At 35.3% G+C, this 20,265-nt stretch overlaps 1 protein-coding gene across 1 annotated transcript in view; it reads right to left on the reverse strand.

Annotated features, from left to right (window-relative positions):
• Positions 1–337: 337 nt before the first annotated feature.
• LOC147035111 (cysteine and glycine-rich protein 2-like) overlaps positions 338–20,265 on the reverse strand; it is a 35,181-nt gene continuing 15,253 nt past the window's right edge. The window contains exon 6 of the mRNA XM_085893751.1: positions 338–1,348. Within this exon, the coding sequence (XP_085749877.1) occupies positions 1,272–1,348 (77 nt within the window). The 3' untranslated portion in view covers positions 338–1,271. The remainder of the gene's footprint in view (positions 1,349–20,265) is intronic.

Raw genomic sequence — 20,265 nt, forward strand, 5'->3', positions numbered from 1 at the left:
GATCAGTCAGACTACAAGAATTTTAAAAATGATTCTTCACCATTGAGAGATCTGGCTCAAAAACGATATATAGCATGATATTTCAAAAATGTATTGGGCCTGATGTGTTCTCGTGGACCAGGCATTACGGGGGCAGAGGTATGCACTCTACAGAGTGCCTTTGTAGTTTAACATGTTGCTGCAAATGGTCATGATTAACACTACGAGGTTAACTGTACAAAGGGAAAAGTGCTCAAGTCTGAACCACTTTTATGGGATTTCAAAGATTTCAAAGAACCACTTTTATGGGATTGTGTTTGGTTGACAAACAATTGAATAAAATTGAGCAAACAGCACATCATGGAGCAGCCATTTTTATTACATAACAAAGGTTACAAACTTGCAGCTTAAGACAGCTCACGACAATGGAAACGATATAAACAAAACATTGGATTCATTGTCCAGTCACATCATGCCCACCCACCAACCTGCATAACAATGAGATACTACAACCAAGGAGGAATTACAAAATCGTGGTACAAATCAGGAAAATGGAAATCACGTTAATGGCAAGTAGCAACGTGGAGTGGAACGAATTATAATTATAAATCCCAAAACTTGTGTCCACCTAAATTGTGCATAGATCATTGAATGGAATGTTTAAACGGTTGGCATGGAGGGACCAAATAGCAACTCATGAATGGACCATACTTTGAGAGCATCAGTGCTGATGAAACAGTCACTTGGCAGGGTTCATGATGGGTGGTTTGCCATTACCTTCCCAGCAGTCATTCAAGGCAGGAACTCGTATAATTCATTCAGGATGTTAATGACTCGAAGTTTCCTCAAGCTGCATACAAACGACTCATCAATTTCACGATAACTTTCACGTTTAATACAATCAGTTACCATGTAATAGCATGACAAGAACAAGTGGGAACCGGTTTCAGTAATAAGCAAATAAGGGAACCAATTTTATCAATAAGTAGATGCAGACAGGGTTACAAAAGTTAAAAAAAAAACTTCTGCAACAGTTAAATGTTGGACAAAGCTCGCAGCCAAAGCCAAAGACCATCTTCCTTGCTAATCTTTTATTTAAACTGAGCAGCACCAGGATGGAGAAGGTTGAAAAGCAAGTGCAGCCTCAATATCTCATTGTATACAACTCCACAATTTCTGCTCCAAAGTGAAATTAAGAAAGATGACCACAGCAAGTCAAGCAGGTCGGAGATGTATTCCACAAATAGACATCGGTGTATGATGAAGAGGAATTAGCAAGAGTAGCACAGAACTCACTGGGTATAAGGCAGGGCCCCAGCACCCTGCCCAAATCCAAAACCTTTTGGTCCAAAATGTATTGCATAACAACCTGGAATAAAAAGGACAAAATAATTGTTTCAATAACAAAGCAAAGTCTGAACACATACACCAACTTTATTTATGATGGATACAATGCAGTTGGCGTTATCGAACATTGACCTATCTATACATTACTAAAACTCTCATCTTGTATGTATGTTCCCAAAATACAGCCAAAACGGTAAACCATTGCGCAAAAATGTTAGGGCCACCTTACTCACCATTCTCCTGCGGTGTGAAGTATCAAGTTTCGTTCAAATCAGGCAAAAAATTAAAAAAAAATAAAAATCAACTCCCGATTCAGTCAAGTACTCTTCAGGAGAATTTGATCAATGCAAACAACCTCAGAGGTATAGTTCGCTGGAGCTATCTTTTTTTTTTCTTGAAATGATTTATTTAAAAAAATCTCAAACATTTAGTACAGACAAAAAACGATTTATTTTTAGGCATAAAATAAACATCGTCATTTTGATCTAATACTTCCGTGTTCATTAATAAATAAAATTGTAAAGAACATTACACACAATAATTCTTCGACTTTCTTTTCTCCATTTTTTTTTTTCCACATTGACGCACAATATCAAGTTTCGTTCAAATCGGGCAACAAAAAAAAATTATATATAAAAAAAAAATCAATTCCTGATTCAGTCAAGTACTCTTTGGGAGTATTTTATCAATGAAAAACAACCTCAGCGGTATAGTTCGCTGGAACTATGTTCTTCTTTTTCCATGAAACGATTTTTTCATCAACCGTTGTCACAACGGAAACCCAACGGGTTCACGAGTCATCTAGTATTTTACTAAAACTCTCATCTTGTATGTATGTATGTATATATGTACATGTATGTATGTATGTATGTATGTATGTATGTATGTATGTATGTATGTATGTATGTATGTATGCATGTTCCCGAAATAGCCAAAACGGTACACGACGGTGCAAAAATTTTAGGGCCACCTTACTCACCATTTGCTTGCGGTGTGCAGTATCAAGTTTCGTTCAAATCGGGCAACGAAAAATATTATTAAAAAAAATCAATTCCCAATTCAGTCAAGTACTCTTCGGGAGTATTTGATCAATGCAAACAACCTCAGCGGTATAGTTCGCAGGAGCTATCTTTTTCTTTTTTTTTAAATCAACCGCTGTCACAATGGGAACCCAATGGGTTCACAGGTCATCTAGTGTATTTTATATATATACATATATATATATATATATATATATATATATATATATATATATATATATATATATATATATATATATATATATACATACATATATATACATACATATATATATATATATATATGTGTGTGCGTCTGTCTCTGTCATTTTTTTATTTTATTTTTCAGTTTAAACAACTGTCTGGATGAACCAAACACACAACTTAATCTTCTGGAGGTAAATGTCATATTTATTATTTTATTAATATCGTAATATAATCATCTTTATATACTCTAATTGTTCTTCACTGTTTTGAACAGAATGTGTTTATCGAGTTTCAAAACCAAAACAAACCATCAGACTGCTGCGAAAGAATATTTCATTCAATGTTATTACTTTTGTTTCATTTTAAATGCTTTGCTTATAATTATCTGATTTTGAATTACAAAAAAAAAGAATAAAGTAGATGTAAAGGGGAGGGGGGAGGGGGGTTAGGGTTGGGGTCGGTGCGATCCCCCAACAATCCACCACCCCCCTCATCCCTCTCCCCGTGTGTGTGGGGAGTGGGATGAGGGGGTGGTGGGTCAAAGTTGGGTGGGGCTTGTGTGGGTGGAGCTTGTGTGGATGGGGTGGGGCTTGTGGATGTGGCTTTTGTGAGTGGGGCTTGTGTGGGCGGAGTTTAAAAAAAAATTTCAATTTACCTTTTTCTTTTGTAATTCCTGTGAATAAAATGAACCTAAAATCTCTTCCCCCTTTAAATCACATAATTTGTAAATCCAAGGAAATGTACCGACGACAACAATTTAAAAAAGTTAATTTGTCCATCGCTTGGTATAACCTTTTTCAAAATGAGATTTCCACCTGTATATTCTTACTATATCACCAACTTTAAACTTAGGCTTTCTGACATTAATCTTTTTCATATTCTAATTTTGTAAATGCTTCTGATGGCTTAGTTTACGTTGAGGTGTGATCCGTGTCGTTGTACTTATCTACAATGTTCGAAATTAAAGATAACCGTTGTTGAGAACTGAGTTGAGTGAATTTTTTAAATAGTCTCTCTTTAAAAGTGCGATTAAAATGCTCAATAACAACCGCTTTTCCTTCATTAAAAGGTGCTGCATAATGCAATGTTATTTTTAAGAAAATTCATAAATGTTTTGTTGGAGAACTCTGTACCCTCATCAGTCCACAATTTTTTAGGTTTTCTCTTGCTTTTGTTGAGTATCGGTTGGAAAGCTAACATAAGAGTATTACCCATTTTTGTTTTGCAAAGGAATAACTCACGCATATCTACTCCTCAAATCAATAACGGTTAAAGCATATTTGTACCCATCATCATTATTGAGTTCAATTAAATCAGCGGACCAGATATAATCAACTTCCTTCTATGAAACTTTGTGATTATTGGTTTATGTAATTCATCAGCTAATTGCTCTTCAATCTTTATGACATTAGAGCCTATAAGTTTTTTGAATTTCCAAGCCCGTTTCAATTTAGCACTGATCATCTTCTTCACGATGAACCTCTCAACTTTTTCTCTCAAGGTTGGATTTTGTATCGGAGACACATTATACAACATTTCTCTATCGACTTCATGTTTTTCTTCCAACATAGTGCTATTCCCATAATCAATATCATGCTTCATGCACACTTCACCAACCCTATTGATAGGTTTGCTCCATGGTTTAGGATTGTCAGCCTCATCTAATCTTTTATTCAAGTTTGTTCCTGGACCACAGAAAGAATACCCTGGTAGATGCAATTCTCCTGGTATTCCAGTTGTTGTAAATTACTTCCCGATAAAAACTTTTGTGTATCTCCGCCTTGTTTGTGTTTGGTGATGAATTCACTCTTTTTTTGAGCCACACACCGAACATGTATCTTTTCGTATAACCCTATTATTTTTACTTTTAACATACGAGATAATTTTACATTTTAGACAATAACTCATTTATTTATGTGAAAAATTCCTACAGACTGCGAAAACGTTTTTTAGTTTCCAACATGCACATTTGAATCTTAATTTTTAAAACAAAGAATCCTTAGAAATGTCTTCACCTCTCCTCGATTTATTTAAGAAAAAAAAAATGTAAAGCTTCAATCAAAGGCAATTACAGCAACATTATCAATAATATAATCTTTTCCTTCTTTATCTCCACTTTCTCGTTTAAATCTTCTCCCTGAAACAGATGTTAATAGTCTTGATGCATTTATTTCCCATAAACTTGCCAATTCTTTGTTTTCCTCCTCAGTGCGTTGAGATGTATTTATTTTCTGCAATACCTTTGATCTTTTAATAATCTCACTCGTTTCCACATTTTTACATTTATTTATTCTCCCTCTTTCCTCCCTCTCCCTCTTCCCTCTCTTTTCCCCTCTTCTCCCTCTCCTGAGTTTCTTCAACTCCTTCCTTACTATCCTTGAATCGCTTACACCCCATAGAATATCATACATATATTCATCCGAATTACTTGATATTCCAGCATCAAAAATCAATTTTTTTTACAATAGGAAAACAATAAAATTTCTTATGATCGTCCCAAAGTGCATTGAGTTTTCATAACTTTAAAATTTTTCCATTATTTAACATTTTAGTTAAATCCAAAGTTGTTGGTTTATTTACATCAGTATAAAGCCAATCTTTCATTGGAAATGCCTCATTCTTATGTTGTAGAACATATTTATTAAAAATATCGAATACCCTTTTCTTGAAGGTATGCTTGGACACAGAAATGATAATTTTCTTGAAGCCTTCTTGCTGTCATTTATGTATTAGAAAAATATGACAGATTAATATGATAGGAAACACCTCCACATCTTCCCAAAGTTAAATCAGTTTGTATTCCCTTACTTATTATACATAATCCTGTTCTTTGTGTTTTCATGATATAAACTATGGCAAAACCATTATTGATTTTACCCTAATTAAATTTTGTATTTGTTGTTTGCAAATCGTGCTTCCAGAAAACTCATTCTCGGCACCAAGTGGATAATATTCTTCCTTACGAGACCGAGTTAATTGTTCCAGGTATTCTAGGTTAATTTTAAATGACCAATTATACCCTAAATCATTCACATCATATCCCCATTGTTCTATTCTCATACAAACGATATGCCCTTCTTTATAAAAAATTATTTTAATTGGAACTGTGAATTCTGTATGACTCCGAGATAAAATCAACACTGTTGTATCTTTAGAATACACAGCCGTTTTATTTAAGGATATATATATATATATATATATATATATATATATACATATACATATACATATACATATACATATGATAAATCACTTAATCTCACCAAGTAATTTGCAGGCTTGGATAATTTATAAGCATTTTTCATATTAATATTTTTTGCTATACTATATTTCTCTCATTCAGCCTGTGCCTTTGTGTCATAATTTTATCAATATTCAGTTCTTGGGATACACCAAAGTTAGAACCATCTTTACCAATATGTCATTTATATTAGATTAAAATTTTTATTTTTGAGTTGAAATAACATATATATATATATATATATATATATATATATATATATATATATATATATATACACACATATATATATATATATATATATATATATATATATATATATATATATATACATATATATATATATACATATATACATATATACATATATATATACACACAATTGACCACAACACTTGGAATTTAATGAATGGACTTGAAATGTTTGAGAAACACCATTCTGTAAGAATTTTATTACTTCAACAGGTGGTGGAAGACCAAAACTATCAAAATAATATTTGTCTTGACTATTAAAAATACAAATCCAATGAGAACCTTTCCCATTATTATCTTCGAAGTTCATACTAATATTATTTGTATGTTGAGGCACCTTTGTTTATTCATCTCTCAGACAAATAACCACAAAATGAATTTTTAATTTCTTACAATATTTGATAAGTTCTAAATTTGTTGTATTCTTTCCAAATCCTTTAAACCACTGATCAATGCTCATTTATTTATAAGATATAATCCATTACCCCTTATAGTTAATTTTACACCTGCTTGTGCAATAGAAGAAAGCATATCTCCAACTAACAATCTTGCTTTACCAGGCAGACTTTCAAGTTTTTCAGCAAAATCGACAATGACACCACTTCCACTAATTTGTTTCTCCAACTCTGTTATGTCTTTCCAAATCTTTTTGAGGCCGGAGTTGAGCCTTCCTTTCGTTGGCAGTTTTCACCACTGCTGAAATATCACCCGTCAATGCTCCAGCGCACTTAAACCAGCAAATAAAGGAATTAGAAATGGGAGAAATTCTCCACTCATCTCACTTATTGAATATTTTTTCAACATTGGTTTTGAAATTTTAATTTTAATGAGCCAGTACCATTAAAGATTTTCACCTGTTCTCTTGTGAGCAAAACATCAATTCTTACTGCGCCTTTTTTCTGAATTGTATTAACGTTAATCAAACAAGGCTTTTGATTTTGAAGACAAGATGATAGTTTATGAAGATTGATTTGATCAACATATACCCCAATTGGCAGTTTAGGACTCATTTATTTCGCAAAAAAATTATGTGAGACTAATCATAACACCAATGTCTGTATTCATGTGCAATTCTGTTTTTTTTTTCCAAAAGCAAACAATATGCATCAACTTCTTCACTCTCTCCTCTTTCAATGTATAGTTAAGTATCCACTCGATTAGACTTTATAGTTTCCTTTTGAGCACTCAGGTGAAACGCATAGATTGTATACAAACTTTTAAATGCTGTCGTATCCAAAATGGGTTCTTTATTACCATTGCTTTCACACACCTTTTGGGAAGACTTGTATGCTTTAGCATAATCATTTTTTTCCCCAATTAATTTCCAATCTATCTTCTGGATAAAATGTTCCACCTGGAGAAAATGCTAAAGTGAAACAACTTAGCCTATCACTCAATGCATTATTCTTATCAGTAGCAGTATCACCATCTGGTTTATAAAAAATGATCCACAGATATCATGGCTTTCCTTCGAGAACACCCAAATTCCATGTGTAAGTGGTTTGGTTCAGTTTAACGTGTTGGCATCTTCTTTTAAGGTATAATACATTGAGTGGCTTCTTTGAGTTGAGTCTTCTATTCAACATCTCTTCTGTTTTAAGATTAGGAGTATATTCACAAATATACCAACTAATTTCATCAATTAGAAATTTATTCTGATCAGCAATAGCATGAGCCACACCAAAAAGCAATCTATTTTCATTATCATTCCTTTGCAGTTGAAATCAAATTTTAAGACGATCCAGAACTTTATCATTATCACAAAATCCAAATATACCTTTAAGAAGAACTGCCACAGTAAAACTATTACCTGCTTTTTGTATCATCATTATACATTCCTTTCCTTTGACTAGATCCAGGGACTGTTTGTTCCAGTTGCCATATCAGGAATAAAACCTTCGACAGCCCCCTTTCCCATTCTATCACTAAATGAATCTCGTATAAATTTCATCATTTCAGATGTCGTAGAGACATAATCAACCACTTCAACTTCTTGTGTTCCAATGTACAAAGGAACACTATCAAACATTTTCCAGAAGAAATCATTCAGGAGTGTAGCGTTTGTGTTATTCCCAGCCTTAGTGAATGTAAATTTACACAAGAAACTTTCGGCTGGATTCAAATAATTTGTTGATTATGTATTTCAAAACTTGTTCCATTTGTATGCCAGCCTGTTCCAGTTATTGCATTTACCTTGAAGTAGTCTTCTTTATTAGTAGAGTTTGAGATAATGGTATCATTCAAAACAGATACTATCAATTGCTTCCATACTTGTATTTATTTAGGAAAAAAGATATTAAAAAACTTTTGAAACCCTGACCCAAGTATTTGAATTATTTTCTGTCGTTATTTGGGGAGACAATTGAGTTTTGCCTTTCTTAATTTCTTTTATTGCTTGCAATTTATTAGATTCCTTTTGGGCATCTTTTATACTCTTGATAGCACCCGCTACATTTCCCACAGCAGAATCAGTTGAACGAATTAAGTCTTTATGTTTAGGAACAGTTGAACCGATATCCATTGAAGTATGAATTATCCCATCTCCTTTTTTTCTAAATTAATGTCCGACACCCCTTTGTCTCTTAGGTTTATAGTATCCTCAACCAAGATACATACCTTCACCCTTGTAGTATGGAGAAAGGAACATCCCATCCCCTGTAATTAATTTATATTTTCCCCAACTCGTGTTTCCTTACAATAACCATCGTATTTATTTCTTGGAAAACTTCACATAGGTGAATTCTGATGGATATAATTTCTCCATTAAATGAAATCATGTGATCATCTTGGTCGGTTATCCTAAAAGTTACTCTGATTATGGTTTTTCCTGACACAGGTAGATAAACCAGATTTTTGGGTTCCATATTGAATTTATAACCAATTGGGGTTGAGTATGCGCTGAATGAACACATTGTATTTGTTATTCCATCATTATAAACACCATCAATCAAATCACAGTGAATTAATACCGAATTTATTCCTGAGGATATTTGAATGACATTATCACTGTAAAACATCCCATTAGTTTCAATCTTTTTTGAGGAGAAACCCAATAACTCTAAATGAATTATCAATTGTGAAATCAACCTTGTCGTTATTTTTCATTTAATCGTTGTTTTGAAGTTAGTTTTTGAATATCTATAACAATATTATTAGTTCATCATCCTGTTCTTTCATAAGGCGAGCAATTTCAGAAGATATTTGAGAAATCTCAAATGCTCCGGGTGAAGCTGTTATCGTTTTGTTTCCACCTCCCGGATTATAACTAAACTTCTCATTTTTATCCGTGATATTAAACAAGGTATTATTAGTTTTCATGGACAATAAAGATGCCTTCTATTCTTTTTTTGCGTCAAGTTGTTGTGGGTATGGAAATGAAGATGTGTGGTGACTTGTTGTGAAATTAAAACTTAGGATTGTGCTTCTCATCTTATTTAATATGGGATAAAATGTCTTTGTATTGACATTTATTAATTATTTTCATGTTCATCAACTGGTCTAAAATGGCTGATGCTTCATTAAAACAATTGTTCTTTCCAGCCTTCTTACCACCAAACAGCAATAACAGTCTATTAACCAATTGTGATGGGTCATTTGGAAGAAAACCAACACCTGAACCAAACCTACTTAAAGCCTGAATAATGTGTTTCTCCTTCTCTTACCAGGTAGACTAACCCTATAATTAAGAGAGGGTCCAGCAGATCAATATATACTCTATAATCCTTATTTTTCATATCCCATGGTTTATCAAAATACTTTGATTCATCCCTCACAGTTGAACCTTGTTTTCCATCTTTTGTTAGAAGAAACATTAATCTCAGAGTTAGTATAACAGGGGGTTGAGCAGAACTCAAGGACCTTAATTCATCATTAAATATCAATCCCTTTTCTTGAACAAGATGAAATATTGCTGGTTGTTCTGTTGGAATGAATCCTGCTTTGGTTTTTGAATCCGCTGAATATTCATTATTTTGAAGAGCCTTCACAATATAATCAGGGGGTTGATTAATCTCTTCCAGTTGTTGAAATAATCCATCATCATATTCCAATTCTCCTTATCTGCCCTAATTCTTCCTCAGTCATTTGACTGAAATCTTTTAACATTTGAAGTTTTTTCGGAGTACATTCTTTTGTGGGAACTGTGGAAGCATCTATAATTTTTTCCTGGGAAGTTTTTAAAAGTGGTTTAAACAAGCTCAAATAAGCCAAGATCTTCATCCTCTTAATGATGTCATAAAAACGAATATTATGATAAACGTCATAAAAACGAAGGTTAAAGAAAACCATTATGAAAAAGTTTTACAAGATATTGCTGTCTCCTCTCAAAAAGAATTGGATGAAGCTGAATATTATTTTGAGGTTGATATAAAATATCCAGAAGAACTTCATCACAAACATAAAGACTGACCTTATGCCTCTCATAAAGAAAGCCCAAGAAAAGAATGGTTAAGTGATTACCAACAGTCATTTAATATAAAAGGTAAATCGACAGAAAAACTACTTACTACATTAAGTGAGAAAGAAATTATGTTTTGCATCAAAAGAACTTGAGACTATTTATCTGCTGGGTTGAGAGTGAGGAAAATTCATCGGATTTTGAAATTTAAACAAAGTCATTGGTTAAAGAAGTATATTGATTTTAATACAAAAAGGAGAACAGAAACAAAAACAGATTTTGAGAAGGACTTTTATAAATTCATGAATAATGCCGTATTTGGAAAGACTATGGAAAATGTTAGGAATCGACAAAACATAAGACTTGCTACATCTTGGAAACGGGCTTCAAAGTTAATCAACAGATCAAGTTGAGCGAGCAGATGTGTTTTCAGAGAACCTTTGCGCTATTCATTTGAAAAAAAAGAGTATTGAAATGGATAAACCTATTTATATAGGAACATCAATTCTTGACTTGTCAAAGTCGTTAATGTATGACTATTACTATAAATTAATAATTTATAATCAAAGTATAAGGATAATGTGTCATCGTTATATATTCAAAATTAAGGCAAGTGATGTATATGATGATATGACTGATAATATTTATATACAGTCATGCGCCACTTAACGACGGGGTTACGTTCTGAGAAACGCGTCATTGTGCGAACATCTTTTTTTTTTTCGTTTTCGAACATCGTACTTTCACAAAACTACACACCTAGGCTATATGGTATAGCCTATTGCTCCTCGGATACAAACCTGTACAGCACGTTACTGTACTAAATACTGTTGGCAATTGTAACACACATCCAAGAGAGATGGAAGACACGTTAGTTTTACCTTTGTGCTGTTCATGATGGCCATCGGTATTGTTAGCAGCAGCTTACAATCTCCTCTCGCATCGATTATAGAAAGATGAATAAATAGCGTTTGGATTTTATAAATACGTAATCATTGCATCGATGTTATAATTTATAAATGAAGAAACGAGCACCTGTTAATTGTGATATATATTTTCGGAACAGTGCGATTGTTTTAACAACATGAAAAGCTTCACCAAAAAGAAATTTGTGTTTTAATTTCGACTGTAAAAACGATTTATTTGCGGAATTCTTCAATTTAAAGGTAATTTACTTGCTGGAAGGTAAACGTGCAAACATTGGTTCAGTTTGAAAGCCGATTTCCTTGAATCCCGATTTAGCACGACCCTGCTTTTTTGTGATGACATTTTATGGACCTCAACGATCGCATGACAACAGGGCCACACTGTCGTTTATTCTCATTATGAAGTATGTACTGTACAGCATACATAATTCTATGTGCTATTTTTATACGACTGGCAGCGCTATGTCGGCTACATCACTCGGTGATAGGAATTTTTCAGCGACATTTTTTTTCATAGCTGGCAGATCCGTCGTATATGCGATCCATCATTAAGCGGCGCATGACTGCATATCTATATTAATATTTCGGCATGCCCCTTTCTTTGTTCCACCATCAGATTTTTGTTACTGCATGAAATGAAACAAGATTTGGCACATATACTAATGATATTATAGTCTTCCTTAAGAGGCCCCTCAAAATTCGTTTTGAAGCATTTTCACAAACTCCAACGGATTCCATTCAAATTCGGTACGATTATGGCTTTTGGTCCAACTTAGGTCATTGGCTATAAATTTTTTCCATAACACTTCCGATATTCGAAAAAAAAAAAATAAAAAAATAATCGATAAATCGATATCCCTTATGGGATTTTCCATTCAAATCTACTCAAGTTTAAGACCTATGGGGGATGCAAATTTCCACTTTGCCCCGGGCGCTGTTTACCTCCGCTACGCCAAGCTGTTATGGTTAGGGTTAGTGTTAGTGTTAGGGTTAGCTACCCTAACCGCTAACAGCTATTCAGGAAATTTGCAAGAAAGCCCGGGCAACGCCAGGCTTTATTGCTAGCCCGAGCAACGCCGGGCATTACTACTAGTATATACACACACACACACACACACACACACACACACACACACACACACACACACACACACACACACACACACACACACACACACACACACACACACACACACACACACACACACACACACACACACACACACACACGGTGTGTTCAAAAAGTATCCAACCTTAATTTTTCGTGGGTAAACAAATGAAGCTCGGGAGGCGTGGTTGGGTGCACATATGTAGGCTATCCTAATTCGTATGCGTGAATATTTTCCCGCCTGCAGAAGCTGTCAGTCGCCGCCAGACCGCTGATGAGTGAGGAAGTGTAAGTGAGCGCCATCGGATTTTCGTTTCTGACAAGATGACGGAAAAAATTTGAACAACGCTACTGCATCAAATTGTGTAAAGCTTGGCGATTCCCAAGTGGAAACGATCCGCAAGATTCAACAGGCATTCGGGAACGAAGCAATGGGCACCACACAGATAAAAGAGGGGGTACAACCGCTTAAAAGATGGTCGCACATCAGTGGAAAGTGAAGCACATTCTGGTCGGCCCTCAACATCCCGAAATGAGATAATCATTGACCAAGTGAGGACCCTGCTGATGCAGGATCATTCAATCATGATCAGAGAACTTGCAGACGAGGTGGGCGTCAGCATTGGTTCCATTCATTCCATTGTGACTGAGGATTTGGGCTTGAGGAGAATCTCAGTGAAGTTCGTGCCAAAGCTGCTAACGATCGAGCAGAAGCAACTCCGTTTGGAGATCGTACAGGACATGCTGGAGACTGAACAGCGATCAACTTCTTCAACACAGTGATCACTGGTGATGAAACCACAGTGATCCGTCAATTTTGTCAAAAACGAAAATCCGACGGCGCTCACTTACACTTCCTCACTCATCGGCGGTCTGTCGGCGACTGACAGCTTCTGCAGGCAGGAAAATATTCACGCATACGAATTAAGATCGCCTACATATGTGCACCAAACCACGCCTGCCTCGCTTCATTTGTTTACACACGAAGAATTAAGGTTGGATACTTTTTGAACACACCTCGTGTATATATATATATATATATATATATATATATAATACAAGTAATTATAAGACAGGTGATGTGTTGTTTTCATCAAAGAATAAAAAGGTTATTGGTAAATTTAAAGATTAATTGGGTGGGAAGATCAAGAGTGAATTTATAGGATTGAGATCAAAGTCTTATGCTTTTACGTATATTGATAATAACATTGAAAGGTGTGATAAGAAGCTAAAGGGAATAAAGAAAAATATAATCAAGGAAACTATAAACTTTAAACATTGTTACAACTGTTTAACCTAAAAGAAAGAAGAGTACAGAAAAATGAATACAACAATAAGTTATAAACATCAATTATTTACAGAAGAGATAAATAAAGCATGAGGAGCTTTTGATGATAAAAGATATATTTTAGAGAATGGAATCGGTCTCCCTTATGGTTATAAGTATAATTGTTAAGATATTGGGTTGGGAATTTTAACAGGCTACCACCTCTTTTTACTGATTTATAAATGATAGAACCAAGCAAAAACCAAACCAAAGAGTGGAGATGTAATAAGCCTTGGTATTTAAATGGGAAACAAAGAATGTGAGAAATATCAAATAAGTCTTATTGAAGAAATAACCGGGGTAAAAGTAGATAAAACAAATAAGCTGATAAATTTAATTACAAATAAGTTGAAGGATGTAAAGAAAAAAAAAAATATATCCTTGAATGGACTGAAAACTTTGGTTATCAATTGAAAAATCAAGCAGTCATAGACTGGTAGTTTCTAAATCATCAACTTGACCTCTGACCTTGTCTAATAAAAGCTGTCTCAAGAGAAGGTGGCGAAGCAAACCAGAAGTTTCTACGATGATTCTGTACCAAACTATCAAAAATCGTAACGTCGACCGAAGCAAAAATCTCCATTTCTCGATGCAATTATTTAATATTATTTTATCAAAGTCACAAAAACGTAATATTCGGCCATCCACCAACAATATTTACATAATCCGATGGCTTAGCTACTCAGGCATGTGACGATAACCTTTATTGGGATAAAAATGACCTAAACACCATATTTATCGAAAACACCGTCAGCGCGCACACGCAAAACCTTTACGTGACTCAACGACACGTCTGCTCGAGCGCGCTGCACCACGTGACGAGCCATGACGCGGCGACTGAAATATTTATTATACAATCTTAAAACGTCTCCAAAACGTCCAATTTTTACCAGAATTGACAACCAAATGTTAAGTGTCCTAAGCGATCACAAAAAACTGAAGACAAAATTAAAATCGAAATTAAAACGAACTCGTAACGTCGACCGAAGCAAAAATACTCCATTTCTCCACATTAATTTACGGAATTATGTTTGACCTCACTGTGACCTTGACCTTTGACCGATTTTGAGCAAAATCTAATCAGCGCTAGCCATCACCCTCCTAAATCACGTGGTGTAGTTTGACATTGGTAGCTTCTTCCGTTCGAGTTATCGTGCCTACAAACAAACACACAAACAGAGGACGAAAGTCATCAATATACTTACAAAATCTAAAGATTTCGTAAGTAACAATTTATTGCAATCTCAAAATGATACGTGGCTCATGAGGTTGTGAAATAAGAGCATTAAGAGTGAATTTTTATAAGATCGGCCTACCCATGAACATTGATGCCTTCAGATATTTTTCAAATTTTTATTCTTGGTTGTGTATGGTCTAAAACTCAGAAAATCAATTTTTAATGTGATTGACCCATTCCTCACCGTTTGGGTCACACCCAAAGTTTGGAGATTTTGACACCCTTGAATTTTTTTCCCATTTTCAAAGTGAATTATTGAGAATAACCATCAGTTGCCCAAGGAAATTCCTTTCCAAACTTATTATATGGTTTGAGTACTAAAATATTTTGTCCAAAAATATATGGGATCTGGATGGCTATGGAGAGTGGCACCACCTATAATCCCTTTCAGCAAACATTCACTTAAGACTTTCTCTGGCCCTATTTGTAATAACCATCAAGGTCCCATTGATTTTATTAGTGCACAAGATAGTACAAGTACTGTACTATCCTCTGAAAGTAAAACAATCATGGGGACTTGGTGTTTATGGCAGTACAGGGGGTCTCAAGACCACTTCAGGCTATATGAAGCCCTCTTTCATGCCACACCCACTCCCATAACCATCTGAATATTTGGAAACTAATATTATCAAATGAAAGTTCCATATCCTCACAAACAAAACCAATCGTAAAATCCATGGGACCTTTTAAAAACAAAGAATAAAACAGCTCCAAAGTTGCCTTGTTTGACAGATAATGTACAGGTATATGTACATAGTGTGCCTCTATCACCAATTTCCATCACTTGCAACAGAAGTCCACTATATTCCATTGCTGATTCGATTTGAAACTGTAAAATATGTATGTATTATGAAATAAATGCTGTTTTGAGCATATTTTGTCTTTTGTATACATTCTTTATCTTGAAACCACGTAATGAGATGCAAGGTGATTTCTTTCATTTGTATTTGCTGCCTTACATGACTTTTTTTTTTCCACATCATGCCATTTGTAATTTCATTTTCTTTGTCTTGGCAAGATGAAAGAACATGTAAAAAAAGAAAGCTGAATTTATATATCATACCTGGTAAGTTACAATTTCCCACATTTTTCTACTTATAAATAGGTCAAAGGTTATCTGGGATTAGCAGTTTTGAAATCCAGCATCAATTCAATCCAAGATACCATATCTTTCCTGTCTGTTCCTATGTGAAATCAGCAAAGTTCTATCATTAGGCATTATGAATGTTGGTCATACTAATGCCATGATGTCAGGGATAGCATGGCTGAGTCTCGTTCATGCTTAGTTGATTTATTACTTACGAAATCTAAAGATTTCGTAAGTATATTGATGACTTCCTTCCTCTGTTTGTAGGCACGATAACTCGAGAACGGAAGAAGCTACCAATGTCAAATTGCACCACATGATTCAGGAGGATGATGGCTAGCGCTCATTAGATTTTGGTCAAACATTCGATTTTTGATGGTTTTGTACAGAATCATTGTAGAAACTTCTGGTTTGCTATAGAGACAGCATTTATTAGACAAGGTCAGAGGTCAAGTTGACAATTTCGTAAGTACCAGTCTATGACTGCTTGTTTATATTTTGGTTTGTTGAATGAAAGTCCGCAGAAAAATGGGGTGATTTTAACATTGGTTCCTGCTGTTCATGTTCAGAACAATCTGAAAAAAGCATGGGCTAAATAAAATCTTATTGAAAAAAATCCTTTTATTCATGCACCAATAAAAGTTTAGGCCTACTTCTCCAAACACATACTTTTGCGTGACAGTAAATGCATCTTTTTGTTTCAGGGGACATCACTCAGCCATGGCATATAGATCGTGCATTTTCTGCAATGGAAATCATGGTATTTGCAGCCCATTTCTGCCTCGAAGAGCTCACTCGCTGACCAGTATAGCATCACAGAATTCTGGAGAATGGAGAGGCTGTCAAGGTTTAATTCCTTCATTTGTGTGGAAAGGAATTAATCATTTGGCCCAGTACACCAGAGATCGAAGAACACCCAATTTCAACAGTTCTGTGCAAAATGCATCTGCCAACGGTTATCAATCAATGCCAGCTGATCTTCCAAAAGAAAGATTATGAAGATGCCAAGGTTTACAAACGTTTAGCATAGAAAATTTTTGATCAAATTCCCATGGACCATCCTAAAAATACTGTCTGTTTCTTATAAACTATGATACCCAAGAGTTACATAAATTGTATCTAAATATTTCATGGACTTTCTTCAAACTTTTCAGGAAAATAAAAGATTCACATATTTTTTTTCTGCCGACCCAGAAAAACATTTTTTCTGCCTATCTCGGCCACATTCAAAAGAGCATGGGGTTAAAGGCAACAAATAGATTTTTAGGATGGATGGCCCAAAAACAGATAAGACATTTAGTGAAAGTACTTTACTCTTGAATCAGCAATGGAATATAGTGGACTTCTCCAGCAAGTGATGGAAATTGGTGACAGAGGTAGACCATGTACATGTCGTATACATATACCTGTACATCGATATGTACATTATCTGTCAAACAAGGCAACTTTGGACCTGTTTTATTCTTTGTTTTTAAAAGGTCCCATGGATTTTCGATTGGTTTTGTTAGTGTAGATATGGAACTTTCATTTGATATTAGTTTCAAAATATCAGGATGGTTATGGGAGTGGGCGTGGCTCGAAAAAGGGCTTCGTATAGCCCGAAGTGGTCTTGAGACCCCCTTTACTGCCATAATCACCAAGGCCCCATTAATGTTTTACTTTCCTAGGATAGTACAGTACTTGTACCATCTTATGCACCTATAAAATCCATGGGACTGTGATGGTTATTAAAAAATATGGCCAGAGAAAGTCTGAAGTGAATGTTTGCCAAAAGGGATTATAGTGGCACCACAATCCACAACCATCCAGATCCCAAAGATTTTTGTTCAAAATATTTTAGTACCCAAACCATAAAATAAGTTTGTAAAGGAATTTCCTTGGGCAACTGATGGTTATTCAAAATAATTCACTTTGAAAATAGAAAAAAAATTCAAGGGTGTAAAAACCTCCAAACTTTGGGTGTGGCCCAAACGGCGGGAAATAGGTCAATCACATCAAAAATTTGGCTGAGTTTTAGACCACACCCAACCAAGGATAAAAATTTGAAAAATATCTGAATACATCAATATTCAAATGTTACCATTTTGGGCCTATCTTATAAAAATTCACTCTTAAGAGACGTTTATCATTTCATTTCTGCTCAACAAAGACACTTATACCAAGAACTAAGTCCTAAGTTCTTCTTTGTGAATGAATGTTATAAGAAAATCAAGTTATTCCCTAAAGTAGAACATGGACAAATATATTCATTGGTTCGCTCTTTGAGTGGAATGAAAATATGAAAGGGAAGAAGTGCTTTAATTAGTAAGTCTCAATCTTTCATAGTCTCAATTTTACATTTGCTTGTATGGGAAGGAAGGGGATGGGTGGGGAGAAGTCTCCTATTTTGGGCTTTTGGGGCTTGAGTCAGAAAGTTTTCCCTTTTCCCCCATTCATTTGAATGGTAGTCCCAGAAACCCCATTTATCATCTACTCATGTGGTCACAGTTCACTACTCCTGAATTAGTATGAACACTAAACAATCGAAATAAAAACACATTCTAATCCCTGAAAGAGCTTAATCACTCAGCACTGTCTCAACATGTTTGGTCTGGTTCATTGCAGAATAATAATAATAATAATAATAATAATAATAATAATAACAATAATAACCATTCCTTTCATGCTGAGAGATGAGCAGAAGGCTGTCAAGGCAGTTTCATTTGGTTAAGGAGTGCAATCTGAGATGGGTCGCCACTCCGACACAGGCTACTCGGTTGGCTTATTACCCCAGTTTGCTGGTACCCATTTTGCTGACCACGGAAGGACGAGAGGCTGAATCAACCATCCTGGTGTTATTTCAATGGCAGGACAGCGGCTTAAATGCAAGACCCAAAGATCTTAAGCCAGCCACCTTAACCGTTAAGCCAACACCAGGCTTAGTACACTGCATACTCGATATCTGAAAAACTGTCAAATATGTAGGTCTTCTAGATATCAAAATATCCTCAGGCTCCTCAGATCTTTTAACCACCACTGCCTTGCAAAAGTTATGAACATTGACCAGCTGGGGCACACTGTCCCATGTATCCTTGATCCACTGAACTACCGAGGAGGCACAACACAAACATCACGTGTTGGTGAAACAGTCCGCCTGTGGTCATCCAATTCTCCCACATCTTCCAGAACCCATTCTTGAAGCAATGATTAACAGAAATGCCAATTGGCTGCAACAACTTTGTCATCCCTCAGGGGATGATGCCCAACACAATCTTCATACTTTGGACCTTTGCATTCGTCTTATCTTATGTGTGCGTGCATAGAGTCCATGATGAGCATTGATCTCTGCATGTGAGGAAAAAAATAATAATAATAATCCACCAGACCAACGCAAGTTACACATTTCCAGCCACTTTCCCAACGTGTTATGAATCAAAAAAGGTTTGATGGACTTATACAGCAACACCATTGGGAAACTTCTCATTTGGCATGGTCTCTCTTAAAAAGAACCATCGGGGGTAACTTCCCACCATCCCCTGAACACAAGAGAACGACAAACTAGACTTCTCATGGGCCATAGTACTGATAGCAATGGCCTCCGTCCTTTTGGACTAACTATTCTGTTCATCAGAAAGTCAATAGCACCTAATCAAAGTTGATCATGTTTGACATATCCAAATGGTTCTACTGGATCTTCCTCAGTATGCATTTGTGGGAGTTGTCGAACTTCAAGTCTTTGGGAAGTTTATGTGCCATAGTTGTGCTGCCCAACACACAGTCCTTTCCTGTGCATAAACCCTAAGCACCACAAAGAATGACCTCTGAAACTTTCAACTCGCAAATAAGTTGATTTGTTTGGCCTGGAGTCTCAGCTGCACTGTCAAGTTCTGGACAAGCAGCACACATTCCTCAAACTTATCCTCAATGTTTATCCACCTAGCTTTGCAGACGCGATCAGACTCATTGTTATCCAAAAAGTATCCTTCACTTAAGCCAGTCCCAAACATTTCTTGACGACACCATATTTCCTGTGCGGTCATATTCGTCATTTCCTCAGCCAACTTGACTTCTAACTTAAAAACTGCCATGTACGACTTGCATGACTTTACCGGAGGCATTCTTAGATGATGTAGTAAGGATGGATACACACAATTAGGATT

This window comes from Eptatretus burgeri, chromosome 1 (genome assembly GCF_056783735.1).
Source record: "Eptatretus burgeri isolate ZD-2024b chromosome 1, Ebu_testis_v1, whole genome shotgun sequence".
In the NCBI taxonomy this organism is placed as follows: domain Eukaryota; kingdom Metazoa; phylum Chordata; class Myxini; order Myxiniformes; family Myxinidae; genus Eptatretus; species Eptatretus burgeri.